Source organism: Vicia villosa, linkage group LG7, assembly GCF_029867415.1.
Source record: "Vicia villosa cultivar HV-30 ecotype Madison, WI linkage group LG7, Vvil1.0, whole genome shotgun sequence".
Taxonomy (NCBI): Eukaryota; Viridiplantae; Streptophyta; class Magnoliopsida; order Fabales; family Fabaceae; genus Vicia; species Vicia villosa.
This window is the reverse complement of record NC_081186.1, coordinates 118,752,055-118,775,745: the sequence shown is the minus strand read 5'-3', so window position 1 is coordinate 118,775,745 and position 23,691 is coordinate 118,752,055. Positions and strand designations below refer to the sequence as shown.

Here is a 23,691-nt window from a genome sequence, read left to right as displayed (position 1 = left end):
TTCTCTTGCGGTTCGGATGATTTTTTCCGTCAAAACCGCCCAAACCGCACCGCGAGCACCCCTAATGTTACGTTCCTTCCCCATCTCTAACTCTTTGAAATAGAGTTTTATCCCCACTTCTCAAGCTCCTGGCCATATTTCAAACACAAAAAACACCCATTTGACCCTTTCCGCAATTTACTAAACCCCAAATATAAAAATTCACACGTGGATTAAGCGGCTCTGAATCTCTTAGAGTATTTTGAGGATTTTCAACTAAAAATAGTGCGAGCAATGTTTGATAATCATACTACACATACAATAAAAAAATTAAGTTAAATATAGTTTAAATAACTTAAATCTATACAAGAATTAAATTAAATTAAATTAAATAATGAATGAAATATAGCAATGTGATTTTCACGCCACAATATCTATATTTGCCACGTGAAAATCACGCCACAAAGTTGCCATTAATTAAAAATATATATAAACAATTTAAAAAATTACTTACCAAAGCTTTTTTGGTACGTTCGTCAACAAAAACCACCGATATTTTTGTCTGAGTCTTTTTAACCAGCTCCAGCATTAGTGGTAGTCTCCAACTCCTTAGCCTAAATAATTAAATTAAAAACATATAATAAATCAAAATATAACTTAAAAAATTGGTAATAATTACCATGCGTCGAACATGTTCGTAAGTACTTATACTGCAAAGTGCATTAAGGCTACCCCCTTTTTCATATGCTCTCATTTGCTTTGCTTTTTCAAAACTAGCCTTAAATTCAATTGTATCCCAATAGACAAGAAGTTCATCAAATACTTATTTTCCTATCCAGTTAGGGCAAATATTTTCACGTTCCCAACGCTTTCTAGCACGCCGTAGCATGTCAGAAAGTAGAACTGATGTTCTGGCATAATAACTTTCAACCCCTCTTTCGTCCATTAATTCTCACGTACACTTTTCCTGCAATGTTGTATGACATTCAAATAAATAGTTAGATAATTATAATAAAAAGTAATTTAAATAACAATAACTTAAAATAAATAAATTAATTCTACCTTAAATTTACTAAACTAAGCTTCTTTTTTTCTTGTTGATATCTTTAAATCTCTTCTAAGATTTTTTATACATTTGTTGAATTACATAACTTATATATTGGACAGCAATCCGACTCTGCACGAAACTAAACAACAATAATTTGAATTAGTATTAAATATAAATTTATATTAAAAATGGCAACATGTAAACTTAAATAAAAATTTATAAATTAGAAATTGGTGAAGATCGATAGGCCAAATCTAACATCTTCCGTCAATCATATGAATATCACTCAAATCATCCATAATAGAGTCATCCTCCTCCTCATCATGATCGTCTTCATCCAGCTCCTCATGATCATCCTCATACGCATGTATATGTGTGGCACGTGAGGTGCGGGATCTACCAGTCTACTGGAAGGATGAGGGTGCTTGTGTGAGATGTGGGGTGCGAGATCGCTCAGTCTATTGGAAGAATGAGGGTATCTGTGTGGGATGTGGGATGCGGGATCCTCTAGTCTGCTGGAAGGATGAGGGTACTTGTGTGGAAGGTGGAAAGCTAGATCCCCCAGACTGCATGAAGGATAAGGGTACATGTGTGGGAGGTGGAAAACTAGATCCCCTGCTGGTATGGATAGCTAGGTCCTCCAGTCTGATGGAATAGATAATTATGTTCCCTAGATGGGATAATAAAAGATGGAATCCTATACGAGAACATAGGATATTGATGAGAGGAGAGTACTGTCAAAAGAGGCTGAGAACTAGCCATGGACATAGGATCTACCTGACTCTGCGAGGAAGGACACTTGGTCAACTGAGGTGCCTCACGTACTATCACCCCCAGGCGCTGACATTGGGTCTTCTTACCACTACACTTACCCTTATCATATCGGGGTGGCATTTAACCTATTTATAAAGAATACACATTTAATACATATTCATTGATACAAAAACATTCAACTCATCAACACCAAAAACATTCTTATAATTATATATTCACTAACACATTAATATGTGGTTTATTAAGTAAAATTACAAAAAAAAACATTCTTATCAATACATATTCATTATTCAACCATGCTCTTCATCCATATCATTCTCATCATCTGATGTGATATTATCCTCGGATCCAAACTCTTCATGCTCTTCGTCCACATCCTTTTCAACCATCAATACAGATGAATCAACTTGATTCCCCTCAACCACTGTATCAGACAAACTTGTAATTTTTTCAACTGCAATCACATCATAAATTTGTTCAACTTCATCAACTTGGTTAGCAACATCTTCCACTAGATCACCAGTTTCAATATGACCCAATGGTTTTGTTTTGATTACAACACAACACCCTCGTTTACGTGGAACATTGAAGGATAAGGAACATAATAAACTTGCCTAACTATATGTGACATCATGAAAGGGTCATAGTCTTTGTACCTTCGGTCCATTCGAATCTCAACAATACCATATGTCTTATATATTTTTGTGCCTCTGTAAGATGGATCGTATAAATCACAATAAAATAAGACAACTTTATTTTTCGAGTCTAAGTAATTGTATACCAACTCGTAGATATGTTTAACAAAGCCATAGAGGTCGTCTTCATCATCATCTGTAACTCCTTTTACAAATACACCAATGTTTATGGTTTTTTTTCCTTCAAACCATGCTTCAGTTTGAAATTTATATCCGTTCACGAAATATGTGTGTCATTCATTTGCACTTTGAATAGGGCCTTCAGACAAGTTTCTCAAGTTGAGTATTTCTTAAGTCGGTGGCAACAATGCATGACAATTTCTCCTTGAACCATGTTGGAAAATGAGCATGTATGTCACAAGATGTTGCTTATACATCGGTGCTATAAAAATAGGAGGTGTGAAATTCCATAAAAAGAAACACACAATAAATTTCAAGGTAGTAAGTTTTATATTCACAATGTAAATAAAATTAAACAATTGGGGTATACTTACTCAAGATATGGTTTAACTTCAACGCAGTTAATCAAGACATGAACATGTGCAAATTGCATTTCTTTTTGGGTCAACCAATGCACATTCTTCTTTCCATAGGGACGTCCTGGAAGTCTGAAGATTGATAAGGTAAATTGACTTCTTTATTAAAATTCACGGGATTCCTTATGATTCTGGGAGTTAACATCAAGTGATTGAAATAATGATTATAAAAATGTGATGTTTCCCGATGCATGTAATATGCACATATTGATCCTTCAGCTTTAGCTTTATTTTTCACCAATCGCTTTGAATTACCCATGAACCTTTCAAACGGATACATCCACCTATATTGAATAGGACCGCCAAGACAAGCTTCATATGCAAGATGCACAGATAGATGTTCCATGTAGTAAAAAAAACCAGGCGAAAATACTTGTTCCAACTTATAGAGAATGACTGGAATATTTTGGTCCAACTTAATGATGCCATCCACTCTTAAAGCTAACGCACAAATATCTCTAAAAAATTGACTAATTTCTGTTGGTGGATTAAGCACATGATTGGGTAGTGAACCAAACGTAATTGGAAGCAATTGTTCTATAAAAATGTGGAAATCATAAATTTTCATACCATGCAACTTACATGTGTTAGCGTCGGCACACCTTACTAGATTTGAAGAATAACTATTCGGAATTCTCAATTCCTTTAACCATCGACAAACTGCTTTAGCTTTTTGTGAAGTTATACTATAATTAGCCTTGAGTTTTAATACTTTTTCATTCGGTTAAGGCTTTAACTACAACTCTTTTCGATTACACCAAATTTCCGTGTCTTTTTTAGATTTCTCATTATCTTTTGTTTTGTCTTTAATATCCATCACTATGTTAAATACATTATCAAAAAATTCTTCTTAATATGCATAATATCAAGATCATGGCGGAGCAAATTATCTTTCCAATTTGGGAGGTCCCAAAATATACTTCTTTTAATCCAATTGTGTGTGACTCCATATCCTTGAATTCTACATGCTTTACATGTATCTGTGATTTTTGGTAGTTCAAAAACTTGGTTCCATACTTCACTTGGTGACAATCAAGGCAGAGGCAAATCTGTTACCCGTTCTTTTTTTTAAAATCAGTTTTTTTTCTTTTATAGGGATGATTTCTTGGTAGGAATCTGCGGTGACAGTCAAACCACGAGCTTCCCCCCCCCCTTTTCCAACGTAAACGCCTTGGTGTATCCCATGCAATGCATATATCCCATTTTGCCATGCGTACCCCAATCAGATAACATGCCATATGCTAGGAAGTCTTTAATGGTCCACATCAAGGAAGCTCGCAAAGTAAAGTTTTGTTTACAGGATATATCACACCTCCCTTCTCCAATCCACAACCTCTTAAAATCATCAATTATAGGTTATAAGTACACATCGATTTCGGCTTTTGGACTCGACGGTCCTAGAATGAGGCAGGTTAAAAACATGTATGCTTTTGTCATGCACATCTCAGGAGGGAGGTTGTACGGGGTTACAATAACTAGCTAACAAGAATATTCGCCTCCCTATGCTTAGATATATGGAGTAAAACCATCAGAGCATAATCCAAGCCTGACATTTCTAGGTTCTGCGGAAAAATTAGGATGTATCAGAACAAAGTTCTTCCTTGCCTCTCCATTAAATTGATGTCGCATAGTGCTTGGAACTTTTTGTTTGTATGATGCCATGTCATTTGACTTGCACTGTGCATTGAAGCAAACATTCTTTTTAACCTTGGTATTATCGGAAGATAAAACATGGACTTTACTGCTACATGTTTTTGCTTATGGTTAATGGATTTACTGCAAACTTGATATCTTGGACTCTTACATAACTTACATTCCTCCAACAATCCATCATTATTACCAAACTCATTGTCATAAAACAACATGCAATCATTAATTCAACAATCAATCTTTCTTACTTCTAAACCTAAATTCAACATCAACCTCTTTACATCATAAAAACTTGTTGGTAAGTTGTCTTTCGTAGGAGTCACGTCTATCATTTTTCCGAGGAATTCCAAACACTGACCGGGAACATTCCATTTTGATTTGACGGTCAATAACCTCACATACATTGATAATTTTTAGTTCTACGATCCCTCAAACAACGGAGCATTCATCTTGTAACGCCCGTATTTCGATTTATTATTTAAATTGGATTATTTTGGTATTTACTGAATTTTGGAGTATTTTGGTCGATTTAGTCGGTATTATTTCGGGATAGCGGATCGAGAGTTAATCGAAAATTTTAATATTTCTAGTATTAGGAATATTATTGGAATAATATTTGAAGTTTTGGGAATTTTTCGAGTAACTAAAGTTAGACCGAGAATTTGAAACAAAATACATAAAGGGGGAATACTGTGTTAATTAATTGGAAGTCGATGTTAGTAAATCGGGGGTATGCCAAGAGTAAGCCCAAATAAGAGTAATACAATTGATATTATTTGGTTATATTTGATAAAAAGAAAAATTGGAGGTATCAGTAAAGAGTGCTATCAGAAAAGAAACAAGGGCTTTGGGATTGAGTTTGCTGTGAAGAAAAGAAGAGGAACAAGGTTGGTGGTGATACGAAGAGCTTTGTCATGAAGAGGAAAGAAACCGGGAGGATTATGCAAAGACTGGGAAGCGTGGATTCGACCGGAATTTAAATCGGATGAACAAATTATAGAGCAGACTCCAAATATAAGGTAAGGGTGGGGTTCTTGCTCTATAAACGGTGATATGATGAATCGTATGTGGGGTTTAGGGGATTAATATTATCTCTATGTGTTGATATGATTTTTAGTGTCGGTGATGTCGCTGTTGACGTTCTATGAAAATTATATAAAAAAATTATTTTGATGTGTGAATATTATTGGTTGTGTTGTCTGTGATGATTAGAATGAACTTGGAATTTGATCAATGATGATTTTATATGATGAGGAATAATCTGTGATGCTGTGATGATAATTTTCTCTGAAGTCAAAAATTCTATTTGAGTCGAATTCTGAGACCGTAGTGAAAAACTAAGTCTGGGATATAAGGAGGACATTTAAGGGACGGGGGCCATGAGGTGGGACGGTCTTCCCTTAGAAAAGAAAACAAAGTGGGACGGACCCCACACACGTTGGGGGCGGGCGACCCAGCCTAGGGGGCGGGCGCCCTATTGCTTAAAGAAGTCCCTTTTATGGGACGGGTGACCACACAATATGGGACGAGGGTCCCAACTCAAAATATATCCTCTTTTATAAATTAGGCACTAGTAGTATGGTTCATGTAACTATATTAAAATTAATCATGTATGAGGCTAAGAATCCATATAAATAAATGAATAGTATAATGTTTGGGACGGTGTCCCATAATTCCACCAATGCTTCTAATGTTACTTTGTTAATAAAATGAATGCATGTGGTATAATATAAGGGACGGGTGTCCCATAATTCCACTAATACTAATTTGTGTAATAAAATGAACAGTATAAAATAGAGTATAAAATAGATATCTGGTTCATTAATGGTTTATTAAGGTTATATAATTAGGTGGGTTAAAATGCATAATCCTTAGGATTTAATTAGCAACATTTAAAATGGATTAGTAGAATAGAAACTAATAAGTTAGTAACAGAGGGACATAATTCTAGTGTTTTAGTAGAATAACTTTGTGACAACCACAGTGCTAGTATTTAGCAGGATAACCATTGTTAACAGTAACAGAGCAACTTTTAGCAATAGCAGAACGAATTCTTAGCAGTAGCAGAAAAGATTAGATATTATGTCAGTAACAGGGAGATGAACAATAACAGACCGGAACTAATTTAACCGAGTAGAATAAATTAGGCGTGTCTGGAAATAATCCGTTAGCCGTTGTTTCGTGAAGCGACATGTTTTCTTTTGTGATTGTTGTGATGTAGTCAATTGTAGAATTCACGTGAATTGTCGTTGTGTTAATTGTGACGATTTGTTGTTGATCGTCGACTATAGTTATTGACTTGTTGTGTATGCATTGTTGTTGACGTGTCGTTGTGACGTGGTGATATTAAGTTGTAGGCCCATGGCTAGTGACGATGCGATGTTATGATTTTGTGATTACTATGAAATGCAGGAAATAAAGCGACGTTGAGTTACCCTAATGATCGGTAACATTTGTGATATAGGCGTGTGCCTCACGACAATGTGTTGTGATTTATTTTGTGATGATGCATTCATTGAGTCTCATGATTGCATTTTTACGACGGCATGGATTGGCAAACAGCGACGAAGGCTTATGCCTGTTTTGATGCATCTATTTATTGGCAATTTGCGATGGGGTTTGAAGCCCTGGGTACCACATGCATGTGCATTTGTTAGAGTCGCATTACATTTGTGTGATTATGAATTTATGTGAAATGATATGTGAACTTATGTGAATCGTTGTGTATTATGAATATGAATTATGTGAGATATTGTGACGTGTGTTGTTTTAATTTAAAACAGTGAAGTTCATTAGAAGGTAATGATTATACCGCAAAGTGATGATTATTATGACTTGAACCTTAATATACTCTTTATCATCACCTGTTTATGTGGTTTGATATCTCACCCCTTTCTTTTGTTTCGCCGTTACCTTTATACTGGTAACGTGTAGGTGATAGCTTTGATGAAGATTTAGACGTTGTGAGTCGAGTCGGTGGTCGCTCTGATACCTAGCACTCAGGGGGATAAGCTATTGTTTTATTAATTTTTATGTTTGATGGGTTTTGAGTGATGTTTTATTTTGGTTGTGACTGAAAGTTGTTTTGTGAATATGTTATAATTAAAATAAATCATTGTGAAGTTTTGTGAATTCTGCTACGAGATAAAATAATTATTTTGATAAAGTGATTTTTGAGGATTAATTTTAATTGTCCGTTTATGTTTATGTGCTATGTATCTATGTGAAGGCGGGAATGCCGTAAATGATTTGAATGACAAAATGTGACATCTCAATTGTATGTTTTCTTGAATTTTATACTCTGATTTTCCATATAATTATCGGGTAGAATTGGGGTGTTACACATCTCATTCAACAACTAATAAAATCTTTGGGCTTCCTCATTCAAAAACTCTTCCCCCATCAAAATCTTCAGCTTCATCATAGGTCACGTTCACACCAAAAGCATCGCCAACTATCTCAGCGATCAAATTAAAGTTTTCCCCATATTCCATTGGTGATCGACTATTTGAAGCATGCGTATTACTAGTCTCCGGTACGTTACTCAACAGTTCTTCTCCACTGTATAATCAAACCCAATGTCCCCACCCTCATTGGCCTCAGGTGTTACATGCCCACCAGCTTCCGTTTGGTTCGTCCCTGACTGGTCTGAATCTGATACCATTTGTAATGCCCCAGACTGGCTTCGGGATTACCGATTGATCCCACAAACCAACACTGGCCTTTGCAGTATCTTTTGTCCTCACTCACACGTATTTCAGGAAACTTCCCATAAGGTCATTCATCCAGATACTACTCCAAGTCAAACATGCTTTACTGTAGAGTTCTTATCTATTAGGCTACCGAAAAGAAGATGCATCTTGTTGGTATAGGTAGTACCCAACTAATCTTTATAAGTCTTCCTTCAACTAAGCAGTCACATACTTGTACAACCTCAAGATCCTTCTCATTCGAATGTGAATAGGATCCCTCTCATTCAAATGTGAATTCGACGATCACTCATCATCCTCTTCGGCCTCGGGAGTGTCTCGTTATCATGCCTCGTGCACCAACAACCACTCCCCGTCCTCATTGGCCTCGGGTGTTACAAGATCTAACTCCTCCTTCGCTTCGACAATATTCTTAAGCAAATGCCCACGTGATAAACCATTTAACTCCTTCCTCAAAATTGAGTTTATGTCCACGTCTTCCTGAATACAAGCTATCGTACATTCAACTACGATAGTACCGATAATACTTCATCCTGCACATTTATAATTATTCTTAGTATATTAACTACAAATAAATTTCATAATATTTTGTTTTTAAGATAAACATATAATATTTTTATATTTTTAATAAAAAAAACTATTATGTTATATTTTAAAACAAACATATTACAAAATATAACATATACTATAAACATATTACAAACATATAACATATTACATACAATTATTATATACAATTTTTTTTTAAATAAAAATAAAATATACATATAATATATAAAACAAATATATTACAAACACATAACATATACTATACTACATATAATAATCATATATTCTATTTTGAAAAATATATTATTATGTTTTTAAAAAATTATTATTCTTTTAATAAATATATATTATAACTATTACACACAATTTTATTTTTAAATAAAAATAAAATATACATATAACATATATTACATATAATAACCATATATTCTATTTTAATCATATTTTGTTTTTATAAGCATATTACAAACATATACTCCCTCCGTTTCTTTTTAAGTGTCGTTTTAGATAGATCTTTTTGTTTCTACTTAAGTGTCGTTTTTATAGTTTAATGTTATAATTTGTCAATTATACCCTTACTTTTTTAATAAATTCCTTAATTAGCCATTGAAAAAAGAGAATGATTATTGAATTTATTTAGAAAGAGAAAATAAATGAGGGTATAGTAGAAAAAACAACTCGAATAATCCACTATCTTGGTAGAAGAGCTTTATGCTAAAATGACACTTAAAAAAACGGAAGGAGTAACATAAACTATAATACATATACTAACCATATATTCTATTTTAAAAAATATATTATTATGTTAAAAAAAACTATTATTTTTTAATAAACGTATATTATAACTATTAAACACGATATTGTTTTCAACTACCTTAGTAAGCTTGGAACCTACATATAAATTTCCTAATTTGCCCTAGTCTTACTTTTTAATTTGCACTAAACTTTGCCCTTTGTTGTAATTGACTAAATAGAAATTCATCAACTAATAAAAATAAGCTAAAGTGACAAGTGGCTAACATTTTTCATTTGATTTCAAAACACCCCAATATCTGATAGATATTGGTTTTACCCGGGAAAAGAAAATATCAAACACTTCCCAATACTCCTCTTTCTCATTTCACTTCACTTCACTTCTCTTTCTCATTTCCATTTCTTCAACCAGGAAACAAGTTTCTTCATTTTCAGTCTCATATCATTCTTCTTCCCCCGGTTCTTTCACGGCTAACTTCTTCCCTCTTGTCTTATTTTTTTCGATTTTCCGTTGTTGTTCATGGTAGTGACTTATTCATGTGCATAACAACCTTTCTTTCGGTTCTTTTTAATAACAACAGATCTTCAAAAAAGCTGTGAATATCAAGTTTCGATTTCTATGTTGTATCGGTTGAGTATATATTGATTTTGTTTTGAGTTTGTAGATTTTAATCTGAACTTTTGCTGCTACTGAACACCATCTTTTATGTTTGTGGATTCTGTTTTGAGTTTGTATTAGTTGTGTATATCTATTATTTGATTTCCATTTTACACCATCTTTTACAACGATTTTTTCCAGACTTTTCGGCTTCCATTTCAGTTTCCATTTCGAATTTTCTGTGTTCTAAGTTGGTATTTATGAATTTCATGTAGTATCAGTTAAAATAAATAGTTTATTTAATGTGTGTTTCATGATTCTAGCTTATAATTTGATGTTTTTCTTTGATTTGCTTTTTCTTTAGCCTATTTTTAATCTTAATATTTTGTTTTCATTAACTTGATATCAAACCTTAAACATTTAGATATCATATTTTGTTCACATTTTTTTGGTATATAAACATTTTTGTTACTTTTATCTTTTGTTCTGCGCCCTTCTGATTTATTTTCCTGATTTCTGATTTGATTTTATGTATTTTGTGTATTGGTTAATAAGGTTATCATAAACTTGATTTCAGGACATCATGTCAAGAGCACCACTTTTTATCACTGACTTGAAGCCTGATGTCAATGTATGGAAAATTGCGGTTCGCGTTACCGACCTTTGGATAGTGAAGGAACAAAATGGTAACCAACATGTAGAAGCAATTTTACAAGATGCCAAGGTCTTTTTTGTATTATCCAAATTTGAATACAGATTTGAATTTATCACTAACTCTTACTTATCTTTGTTGTTTCACTAGGAGAACCAGATTCATGTCATAACACGGAACCATGAACTTGATAATTGGAAAAAAAAACTTGCTAGAACATCAAACATATATGGTTTGTAACAGAGAACCTCAGATCAATGACCTGCCATTGAAAGATATAATGGGTGATGACAAAGTTGCTTCTAAGACAATTTTTGGAGGAAAGGTTGTGGTATTTGGTGGCCATTTTAGACAAATTTTACCCATAGTTCCTAGAGGTACCAGGTCTGACATTGTGTATTCCATAATAAATGCATCATATATTTGGGATCATTGGAAAGTTCTCAAACTAACCAAAAATATGTGTTTGAGAGCTGGGACAAATCCAACCAATGCAGCAGAGATACAGAGGCTTTCTAAATGGATTTTACAGGTTGGAGATGGAAAGATATCTAAACCAAATGATGGATATGCTGAATTTTGTATTCCACCTGAGTTAATAATATCAAATTTTGATGATCCAATAGAGATTATTGTTACAAGTACTTATCATAATATCCTAAAATTACACAAATAGTACTTTCCTTCAAAGTAGAGCTATATTAGCATCAACCATTGAGATTATGGATGAAATTAATGATTATATCATAAATCTTCTACCATATAATATAAGGTTTTAAATTTCTTACTCCATTCTTTTTATGATGCCTTAATTCAGTCCATTTATGCTAAATACTTAATTTCGATGTTTTAGGTGATGCAAATAATTTTTGAGTAGTGACTCCATTGGCAGATCGGAAGCTAATGATAATGATGGTTTTGAGCATTTAACTCATGAATTCTTAAGTTGTTTGAAAATTTCTGGGTTGCCAAATCATTCATTGAAGCTAAAAATTGGGACATGTATCATGTTGATAAGGAATTTGGATCAATGGGAAGGACTTTGTAATGGTACAAGATTGACGCTGACGAGACTAGCAAATCATGTGATTAAAGCCAAAATTATATCAAGTAAGTGAATTTATATCTTAGATAATTTGATATAAATGTCAATATATATATATATATATATATATATATATATATATATATATATATATATATATATATATATATATATATATATATAGAGAGAGAGAGAGAGAGAGAGAGAGAGAGAGAAGGAATCAAATTACACCCGAAGAGTTACACCACGAGTTACACTCGCTCATAACTTCATTTCGAATATATATTTTTTAAAATTAACCGTTGGATTAAAACATATTATCATATAGATCATACCTATAAAGTTTGAGATTAATCTATAATGATTTACTATGTCAACGAATTACATCAAAATTAACGTTATATGATATTACGTTCTATCCAACGATTGACTTTATGTTCTATATGATAGTAAATCATCATAGATTAATCTAAAACTTTATAGGTATGATATTTTGTTTCAATCCAACGGTTGATTTACAAAATTATTGATTCGAAATGGAGTTATGAGCGAGTGTAACTCGTGGTGTAACTCTTCGGATTTAATTTGATCCCTCCTCATATATATATATATATATATATATATATATATATATATATATATATATATATATATATATATATATATATATATATATATATATATATGATTATTTCTTTGACGATACATCTTTAAAATAATTTCAATTGCTTGATTTATTGTAAAAGAAGTTGAGTTATATTTTTGCGACAATATATGAAAATTACTAATTTTTTTCAATAGTCAAGATTTAAATTTTTTCTACAATAATTTTATTAGGTACCCATATTGGAAATACTATTTACATTCTTATGATGTCTCTTTCTCATTCTCAATCTCGTTGTTCCTTCAAACTTATTAGAAGACAATTTCCCATCATTGTTTCATTTGCAATGACAATAAACAAATCTCAAGGACAATCATTAAACTATGTTGGTTTATATTTGCCAAAAGATGTCTTTAGTCATGGTCAACTTTATGTCACAGTGTCAAGAGTCAAGAGTAAGGTTGGTTTGAAGATCTTAATTTATGCCAAAGACAAAGATCCATTATCTCAAACAACTAATGTGGTATTCAAAAAAGTTTTTCATAATGATGTCTAAGTTTTCATTAATTTTTTGGTTATTACTATTGTTGTTTTATTATGTACAACCGTTGTTCCATCACTATTTCCTACATGTTATTTTAATGTCAATGTAATAATATTACTTTTCTATTGAAACAACAATATTTACCATGACCCTTTTTTCCTAAACTAATCTATGCGCAATGTATGAATATAAACAACTTTGTCTTATTTTTTTCATGTCATTTATTTTACACTATGACTAAAGTAATTTTTTTTTCATTTTCTAATAAAAATCATTTAATTTAATCACTCATAATGGTCTTACCCGTGCGGACGCACGGGTCTTCCATTAGTTAAATAAAAATAAAATATCCATATAACATATATTACATATAATAACCATATATTTTTATTTTTAATTATATATATATATATATATATATATATATATATATATATATATATATATATATAATGTTCTATTTTTATACTATACTATAAAGTTAAAAAAAAAAACAATGATAAATATTTTGTTTTAAATAAAAATAAAACATAATTTTAATAATTTTCGTTTTTAATAAAAATAAAATTATTTTAATAATATATTATGATTTTTAATACATGTATACGGTTTTTTATAATATTAAATTAAAAAAATCTGTTTTTTTAATACATAAATATATTACATAAAAATCTGTTTCTATAATAAATTTGTTTTTTAATACATATATGCATAAAAAAAATATGTTTTTAATTAATATATAATATTTTCCGTTTTATAATAAAATATAACAATATGTATATCAAAAATTATAATATAAAATCTGTTTTTATTAAATATATATTAATAATATATTATAAAACAAGAAATTGCAAAATTTAAAAATAAATTTTATAACATTATATATATATATATATATATATATATATATATATATATATATATATATATATATATATATATATATATATATATATATATATATATATATATTAAAAAACTGATTCTAAAACGAAATTATAACGTTTTATATATTTAGCAACCAACAACCCAACAATTATATATATAAAAATCTGAAAACTTAAATAAAGGAAATTGCAAAAATACCTCAATGAAGCATGAACAAACTTGTTGGGATCTTAAAGCTTGGAAAAAAAAATTCACCTTCAATAAAAAATTAAAATCATAAATTAGTCATTAAATTAAAAACGAAAAGTAAAAAAAAAATTAACAAGAAAGAAGTGAGATGGAACAAAAACTATACCTTTAAATTGATGTAGAATGAAATTGAAGAGTGTGAGTTGATAAAATGAATGGAAGTTGGGGCTGATGTGTGGAGTGGAAGAAGAGAGAAAAACGTTTCTAGAAAATGGAAGGGCTTCTGAAAAATGAACGAAAATTAGAAATATATAATGACATTTGCGACGGGATTTTCACGTCGCAAGGTAGCGAAATGTGTCATAGTTTGAGTTCAAACGAACCAGGATAACCAAATGTGTCATAAGTTTTATTTTATCACTAACCCAATCCAACCCTCCTTATTGTGTTTTTCGATCTTTCAATTGGCATCAGAGCGCCTGGTTCTGGGTGCGTACACTTAACCGTGTCAGAAAAAGATCCTAAACAAAAAACACCATGGTGGAACCAGTCAAGAACAACAACAATGAAAATCATGATGATAGAGACAAAATCAATGGTAGACCACCAGTGTTTGATGGAGAGAATTTCGATTACTGGAAAGACAGAATCGAGAGTTTCTTTCTAGCTCACGATGCTGATCTCTAGGGTATGGTAACGGATGGTTACATGTTAGAACAAGATTGAAAATCTATTTTCAGAATCTAGTTTTGATGATAACAAGCATATATTTTGTAAGTAAAAATTTTATTACTAATGGTTTTATTTAGTATGCAAATACTATGTTATAAATCTTATACAGGATTCATCATAAAAAGAATATGACAACTACATCTAGAAGATCGACGAAGCTAAACATCATTCATCATATGTTCTGATCCAGAACACATCAACTACCAAAGACAGCAGATAAAGAAGAAAACAAACTTATTTAGAAAGAGCACGCAACTATAAGAAGCTTGGGTTGAGATCAGAAGATCACGCACGTAGAAAGATCAGAAGTTCTGAAATTACAAGTTCTGAAGCTACAACGCAGCGACATTCAAACTACAAACATCAGTTGAAGTCATATACAATCCAATGAAGAATCTACAGCTCAGCATATAAATTGAGTAAAATATAAAGAGCTTAGAATCAAAGGGAGAGTCGTTAGAAACATCATCACGTTCAAAACGATTACAACATTTAAAAGGAACAACTCTCAAGGTTGAAAGAAGAAGCAAGCTACATGCAACACATTGAAGAAAGAAAAACTAGAATAGCACGCCAACTGACATCAAGATAAGGTTCTGTCATGGACACATGCAGCCAATCAATACGAAGCATTCAAATCCATACTCAATCAGATTGCAACGACTATATTCCAACGGTAACCACTCATCAAGCTATAAATAGAACCAATATTCAAATTTGAAGTGTATGGAGTGACCAAAGTATATGGAATTCATCCATCTTTCACTAAGTAAAGAACCAATATATCCATAATGGAGAATGAGTGATCATCCATCCCTTGAATAGATCCGAAGAGAAAAAGACAATATTTAGTAAGGATCATCTATGGAGATAAGAAGAAAGTGTGCAACCAAAGACTCTGTGTGCAACCAACCACAGAGTCACCACTAACATATTTATCCTAAAAAGGAAGGGAATTCCAGCAAACCACACAACAAAACAACGGTCTCACGACCAGAGAAGAGGGTAAGGGAGTCGGTTACGCGAGGGGAAGGTACTAGCACCCCTCACGCCCATCGTACTCGATGGTATCCACGCTAGTGTTGAAATCTATGGGTGGTAACAAATATCGCTAATCTGGACTAAAATGAATGCATAATGTAGGGAAAAGAAAGGATTGTGCTCGCACGAGCCCTACCCCACTGCCTACGTATCCGTTTTTCGGAATCAGAGGTACCGTAGCTCGGCTAACTAGTTTCTATTTGTTTTGTGTTTTTTAGGTGAACGAGTTACATTCGCACTCTGCTGCTCGACCTTTGGAGACTTATGCTTGGGAATGGAACGGAAATAACAAGCTCTTAAGAAAAGAAAATCAAAGAGTGTGGTTTATGTTTTAAAGAATGCATGAGGAAAACCTAAGCTAAGGGGGAAAGCTTGCTACCTAATGTTATCATACAAAGGGTACAAGTCTAAACTAAACTAGCAACCTATGGGGAAAAAGGGAAAGCAAACAAAAATATCACGCAAACGAGCTCCGCTCGTAAAGCAAACAAACCAACGGCACTGGCCGAATGGTAGAAAAGTGGTCCAGCCATAGCCAAGGGGAGCAAATCACCCGAGTCAACCAAGCATTAGACCTCGCGAAAATGATCGGGCCATAGACAAGAGGAGCGGATCCCTCTCAGTAACCAAGCCGTCACGGATCTGAAAGGAAAACGGTGCGTGCGTACACCGAGCATCAACGTCGAGCGACGCGAGCTATAGGAAATGCGGGGGTCCGGTTGCATGAACCCTTTTCCTGACATACTCAATAACAAGATCTTGTGCTAGTCCGGAAGCAAGCAACGTGTAGCGTGCGCATACCGAACAGACTCGATGAGACTGGGCGGGGGTTGATTGCTAACCCTTTCCGCATGCCTTCCATGAGGACTTAACAGAGTGCCATATAGGACTTATTACACCGTAACTCCCTGCCGCAAAGCACAAATGTAAACACACCAACAAAAACAGAGCCTCTTTCGAGGGCTTGGCCAGATGCATGTCTAAATCCTACTTCTCATGTTAAAGGATGATGCGAGAAAGCGATAAAGTGCGAGAAAAATAAAATGAAACGGGATCAATACCAAACGGATGATGATCCGTAAACTATAGCGAAGAAAAGCGAGGAAACTAAGGATCCCGCGAGCGAGCTAGCAAAGCAAAAGCAAATAGTCAGCACACCGATTAGCCATGAAAGCACACAAAGGTCGACATGCGCGTCGAGCATAATCACAATACACTTGCAAGAGGAACAAGCAAACCAAACAAGCAGATATAAAGTAATAGGAACGTGTCTCCAAGATGAGAACACGACACGAGTGAATGAATCGTGTCCCGCAAATAAAGCGGAACACTCGAGTAATAAGCGTCGATCGGTGACTATCCAAAAACCTTGCACACTAGCACACAAGTTAGAGATAACAAACATCGCAATCGGAATTACGTTATTTGAATGATAAGCTAAATCGGAAATGGATAATGGAATAGAGGATGAAAACATAGCGAAAGCAAACAAGAAGAAACATGGGATAATATTCAAAAGCAAATCAAATATGTATACCGAAACTACGAAGTCAAAACAAGTATTTACATGCACAACGATACACCGAAACGGTGAAACCGGGTAAAAACGGTGAAAACTAAACTCGTCAGAATTAAGCCAAAATTTTATGGTAAGCTAGAAACGTGCCAAAGAACTCAAATATAGAGTCGGAATTTATTAAATCGGCTCGGAAGCACGATTTCCAAAACGGGACAGTAGCGAAAATGATTAAAAAAGTCGGACGAAACCAAAAATAAATCTCACCATCAGCTCCGGAAGCATTATTCTACTCAAGAAACGTTATTCACATGCGTTAAAACTCTAAGCGGATCAAAAGATATGATAAAACACAATACCGAACAAATTACGTTCATTTACGGCAAACATAACATAACAAGCAAACGCATTGAGACGCTATATAAACCAATACAAAATTCGAGCAAGAAACATTATCATTTATCAGAATTTTCAGTGATGATTTCCACGCAATCGGACTCGGCAAAACGGTCAATTCGGTCAATTTTCGGCCTAAAAAGCCAGTTTTCGCACTTGCTGTCACAACTTCCAGAATTGACCAAAAATTACCCGAATCAAAATTCTGTTCGCGCAGAAAACTTCAGAATCCTTGAGTTAGTATGGATACATGTAAAGAAGTCGAAAAAACTCCTCACGGATCAAAAGATATGACATTTTTAGCAAAGTCGACGTATCACGCGCATTATGTAAAAGCTCGGAAAGAAAACGACAAGCATGATATAGCAACAAGCTCCAGCACTTGAACACATATTGAAATGACATAATAAGTCACTAAATCAACATAAAACCATGATTTAGCATCATCAATTAGCAACCACAATAACACCACTCAATATACTACCAATTATAGTCAAAATCACTTCTCACACTCAATTCAACAAACATGTTATGTGATAATTTTGAATTCAAGAACAACATCAACAATTATCAACACACACCACATTTAATTCTCACCTTCGAACCAATTAAGCAATATCCACATGAGAAACACGAACGCGAACGCGAATCCGAGATATGAGAAGGGAGAGAGTATGGCGCAAGGAGAGGGGAGAGGCGCGCGCGAGATCCTTCAATTGGATGAGAAGATCTTGATTTGTGCTTTGATCTTCATTTGTTCTTGAGATTTGATCTTGAATTGATGAAGATTGATGAAGTTTTTGTGAATTTTTGTGGTTTTGATCCAAGAAAATTGAGAGAGAATTGAGAGAAAGTGTTTTTGATATTTTGGGTGAAGTGAAGTTATGAGAGAATGTGAAGAAAAATGATTTATATAGTATGAGTGGTGAAATGTCCAAAACGCCCTTAATTATCTCTTTTTTGGCTCGTTTTCGAGGAAATGTGGCTCGGTGCGAAATTCAAGAATGGGACCAACATCAACTCGTAGATGACTAGATTTGTGGATCGTAGCCGCGAGAATCGTCTCAATTCGATAAGCGATGAAGAAATTACGCGCGTTTGAGTGACGAGAAACGCTGATTCATCTGGCGCGACTGTGCAGAATTTTGTGCGTACCGCTCAAAGAACTCGATAAAACTCCATCCTCGGCTCGGAATCTGAACAAGCATGTGTGAAGAAGAATCGAAAAATATTGGCACAGAGCTGCAGTTAAATTTTCGAGCGAATCCAACGAGCGAATTGTGAGATATGAATTTTTTAGTGTCCGAAAACCTGCGGTTCAGCACCATTTTCCACTGTAAAAACTCAGGTGATTTGCGAATTTGAGGACCTTCCTCATACAATTTATTTCTGAGCCAAACACGAAAGTTGTAGAGGACGTCAAAATAGTCCCGACTCACGCGGGAACCGAGCTCATAACACCTTCCAAATAGGACTTATGAATTTCTTCGCACTTTCATCGTTTAAACCATTCTTCACGTCGCACTTCCTTAAAACTATAAGAAATATTTATTATTTTTCTTCAATTTTTGAACGAAGAAATAAACGTCGTTAATAACTTATAGCTCAAATAAAGAGGGCAAATTTTGGGGTGGAACACATCTGTGCAATTGTAGATGAAGCAGCTAAGCATGTACATCAAACTGAAGAAATATGAAGACATGCATCAGAAGATACAACAGGCAACACATACTCTGTATGTGATAAGCAACAGTGTTGAAATGCACTTATCATATGCCTGTACCTTACAAAAGAGAGAATATGTGTGAGAAAGCTAACACACATCAGAAAATACACAAGAGGCAACGCATACTCTGTATGTGATCAATCCATAGTGTTGTTATACACTAAATATGTGCCTGTGTGAAGATGGAAATGGAGAACATGAATGTGAAAGCTGACAAGATAATTCAATTGCTCCATTAGAGGCAACATATACTATGTGTATGATGATTAAATGTTGAAATATACATCATATGCCTACCATGAAGAAACTCTCAAAGGATGAAGAAACTAAACATGCATGCTATGCAGAATGCTCCATTGGAGAAGATGAAGACATTCATGAATACTTGATCAAGCATTAATCAATCATGTTGAAAAGCAGAGGAAACTGAATACACTGAGTTGTTGCTCGTAGAGTGTTTCATGTTTACTGATGTTAATCAATATGTTATCAGCTATGACTAGCTACATGACCAGCATTCAAAAAGAAGAAGATGAAGATCTATCAAAAGAAGCAATCAATACGAGAACTGATGCTCCATATCTGCTTAAGAAGATAAATGAAGAAGAATCAATCAAGACAAGAGCTGATGCTCCTTATCTGCTTTCAGAAGATGAAGATCTCATCCAGAAGTTCAAGAATAGAAGACTACAAGACTATGTATTGTTCTTGTAATTAATTATAAAACACATAGAGTTGTTGCTCAAAGTGTGTTATCTCTTAGGAATCTTTTGTAACATGTTTAGGCTCCAGAAGTGACTTTGAGTCAGTGAGTCGTAAACTTACATATTGAGAATAAGAGACCATCTGCTTGAAGAAGAAGCACATCTGTAAATCTCCAGAAGATGCCTTGAGCGACCAGTTAAGGTCAAAAGCTTGAGAAGACAATTGGTTGCGGTCATTGTGGAAATCTCTTGGAGACCATGTGATGGTCAGGAGTCCAGAAGTGAATGGATGTTATATCTCGTGGAGATCACTGAACAGTCCATTGCAGTCAGTCACAGCAGGTAGTTGTGCAAGGAGTTAGTCACAACACGTTGTTGTGCAGGTTACTAGATTGATGAACGTTATATCCAGAAGGGATCACTGAATGATTCAGTTACCTAGGGGTTAGTCACTTGCAGGTAGCTTGTGTAGGGTTCCTGAGTCAATGGACATTATATCTCGCAGAGATCACTGAACGGGTCATTGTCCAGATGGTTAGTCACATCAGTTGGGTGTGTAGGATTGTTAGTCACGACGGAGGATCGTGCAGTTGTAATCAGTATTGGTTATAGTGGATTAAGACCTCTGTTGAGAGGCAAATCACTTGAAGAAGGTGGACTGGAGGTAGCCTTAGTTAGAAGGTGAAACAGGATAAAAATGAACGTGTCTTTTACTTTCTGCACAATTCAATTAACTCTATTCAAGTCATGCAAACATATTCAGAACTGTACTAAGCTAGTCAAATGTTCTGATAATGTGTAAAGAAGTTAAATTGAATGTCTCATTGGTTATGCAACTTCATTCCAAGCATGCTTCCGCAACATCCAAGCATAATCCAATAGATGACTAAGTGAAATAAAAGGCGTCAAAGAAAAAGAAAGATAATTTTAATTGATAAAGAACACAATTCAATCCCCCCTTTCTTGTGTTTTTCTCCACCTTCATTACAAACATCCGGTCAATGAAAGCGGTCAGAAGATCGAAAGAGAAAATATGAATGATCAACAAAAGAAAGAATTCAGAAATCATCACAAGGCTAGGACTATACTTCTAAGTGCTATCTCGTATACAGAATATGAGAAGATCACCAACAGAGATTCTGTAAAAAATATTTTTGATTCTCAGAGCAAGAAGACTTCACCTTATATTCCTTTTAGAAGGCTTCTGATTGATATTTTTCATGGATAGAGGTTTGGTCTAGTTTTTGGTTGAAGAAGCCAAATATACCGAGGATCTGGCTCCTGCAATTGGAAAATTCTTCAACGCAAGGAATCTAAGATACATGGATCTGGTCAAGAAAATCAGTGTTAACCCTTCTACTATTCCATCCTCCAACATCACTAGCAAAAGAATTTATGCTAATAATTTCCCTCTGTTCACCAAGGGAGATAGTCCAGAAGGAATTACTACATATGTGGTCATGACGACATAAGCTGGTTATGACATGTAAAGCTTCACATACAAAGACTTGGCTCCTGCAGTGGAACCTATTGGTCCTTCAAGAGGAAAGAGGAAGAAGAATACATAAGCTTTTGAACCTCGGAATAAGAAGAAGAAGAAGAAGAAGAAGAAGAAGAAGGACAAAGCTCAAGCTTCTAAGAACATATCATTAGCTTCTTATCCAGAACCTACTAGTAAGTCTGCTACTTCTTCTATTTCTAAGTCTGTTGCTAATATTTTTAATGAACTTTCATCCTCCACCACTTCACTCCTAGTAACATCATCTTTTACTTCTTTTTCAATTCCACCCTCCACCATTCCCTTAAGTGTATCTAAACCAACAAAACAATTCCCATTATAACAATCATTCTCACAAGTGTCTCTGATCCTATTACGACAATAATCTCAAATGTTCCCAAAATAATAAATAATCCAGCTTCTAATCCTTTTCCTTCAATCAATCAAATTCCATCAGCTCCTTCTCATACATTCACCTCACCAATAATCACTCTCGTTTCTGAATCCATTCCTCCTCCACCTGAATCTGAAACATTTCATTTTGCCACCTCACAATCTCTTTTTGAATTTGCTTTCACCAACTCAGAAGCAATCAATGTTGATTCGCCCTCTCCACATTCTCACCATTCTGACCCACATTCACCAAATTCTTCAAGAATTTTATCTAACTCCTTCGAGACTCTCACTACTGAACTTCTAGACACAATCCTCTCTGAACCAGTTAATACAACATCCACTGAACCTTTTGAAATATCAACATCTGAACCTTTTACTATTTCTGATCTTCTTGATCTGACCAAGCAATCTGCTGAAATCCAAATTTCTGAAAGAGATCTAACCTTAGTCATTTATCAAGAATCTGTTCCCAAAATTCTCAAAACCTTGGATGAGTTCATTGATATTTTAGGGACAAGGATAAGAACAAGGTTGCATCGCTCAGAGCAGAGGCTAGTACAAGTTCTGATCCTCAGGCTCTGGATGACTCTTGGAAAAATCTTCAGAAGTGGATGTACACTGAATTTGAGAGGCTGATGAGCTTTTTAGATGCATCCAGGTTTGCTAATGTTCAGATGGTGATGGAACGAGAAGAATCTAAGAAGGAAAGAATTAGACTCTTCAATCTTCTTGCTTCTAAGGAAAGAGAAGCTCAAACTAAAGCACTTCAGGAAGCTGAAGAAGCCAGACTTCAAGTAGAAGAAGATGATAGAGCTGCTGAAGAAGCAGAGAAAGCAAGAAAAGATGATCTGGCTGTCTCATTTGCCGATCCTGCTATCTTACATCTGGAACAAGATGTTAGTATCATCAGGGAAGAACAACAGGTTTTCAAGGAAAGCATTGGTATACAGAAGGTTGTCAATGAATCTGTTCAGACTATGCTTCAACAAATTCTGCCCAAGCTGTCAACGTCGTCATCTTCTGGAACTTAGACACTTAGGATTTGTTTTCCCTTTTGCATTTGAACCTTGGGATTTTGTGTTTCCCTTGTTTTTCTTTCCAGTCATTGTTTGAATCTGCTTTATTAGTCAAAGTTTTTATTTTATCATGTTATTTCTTTCTCTTTTTATATTTTTATGTTTTTAACACATAATTACCTTTTTGACTATGGCAAAAAGGGAGAGTAATAACGGAAGTGAATATTTTGATTCTAATAGTCATATTCCCTGAAATGAACTGCTTAAATTCTAACAATGAAAATCTATGTTCCTGTTAGAATCATTTTCTTTTTCAGGTAACGTGAACTCTAATTGAAATCAAGATCTGAAAGTGATAAACAAGTGTTTGTATCAAACTTTTGGAATCAGACTCTGCTCAAATTTTATCCATAATCAGGCTCTGAGAACTCAAGATCTTATTTGGAAATCAG

General features: G+C 34.1%; 1 protein-coding gene across 1 annotated transcript; it reads left to right on the top strand.

Moving 5' to 3' along the window:
• The first annotated feature begins 11,173 nt into the window (after window positions 1–11,173).
• Window positions 11,174–21,801, top strand: LOC131620078 (uncharacterized). Its single transcript, XM_058891099.1, has 3 exons — window positions 11,174–11,585; window positions 20,119–20,324; window positions 21,571–21,801. Exons 1-3 carry the CDS (start codon window positions 11,174–11,176, stop codon window positions 21,799–21,801), a joined length of 849 nt encoding a protein of 282 aa, XP_058747082.1.
• The last annotated feature ends 1,890 nt before the right edge of the window (window positions 21,802–23,691 follow it).

Excerpts from the sequence above, each read along its gene's own strand:
- LOC131620078 (XM_058891099.1), top strand. The coding sequence starts at position 11,174 with ATGGTTTGTAACAGAGAACCTCAGATCAATGACCTGCCATTGAAAGAT. Across the intron at positions 11,586-20,118 it reads AATAGAGATTATTGTTACAA|CTATGACTAGCTACATGACC; the intron begins GTACTTATCATA and ends ATATGTTATCAG. Across the intron at positions 20,325-21,570 it reads ATAGAAGACTACAAGACTAT|TTTTTGGTTGAAGAAGCCAA; the intron begins GTATTGTTCTTG and ends GGTTTGGTCTAG.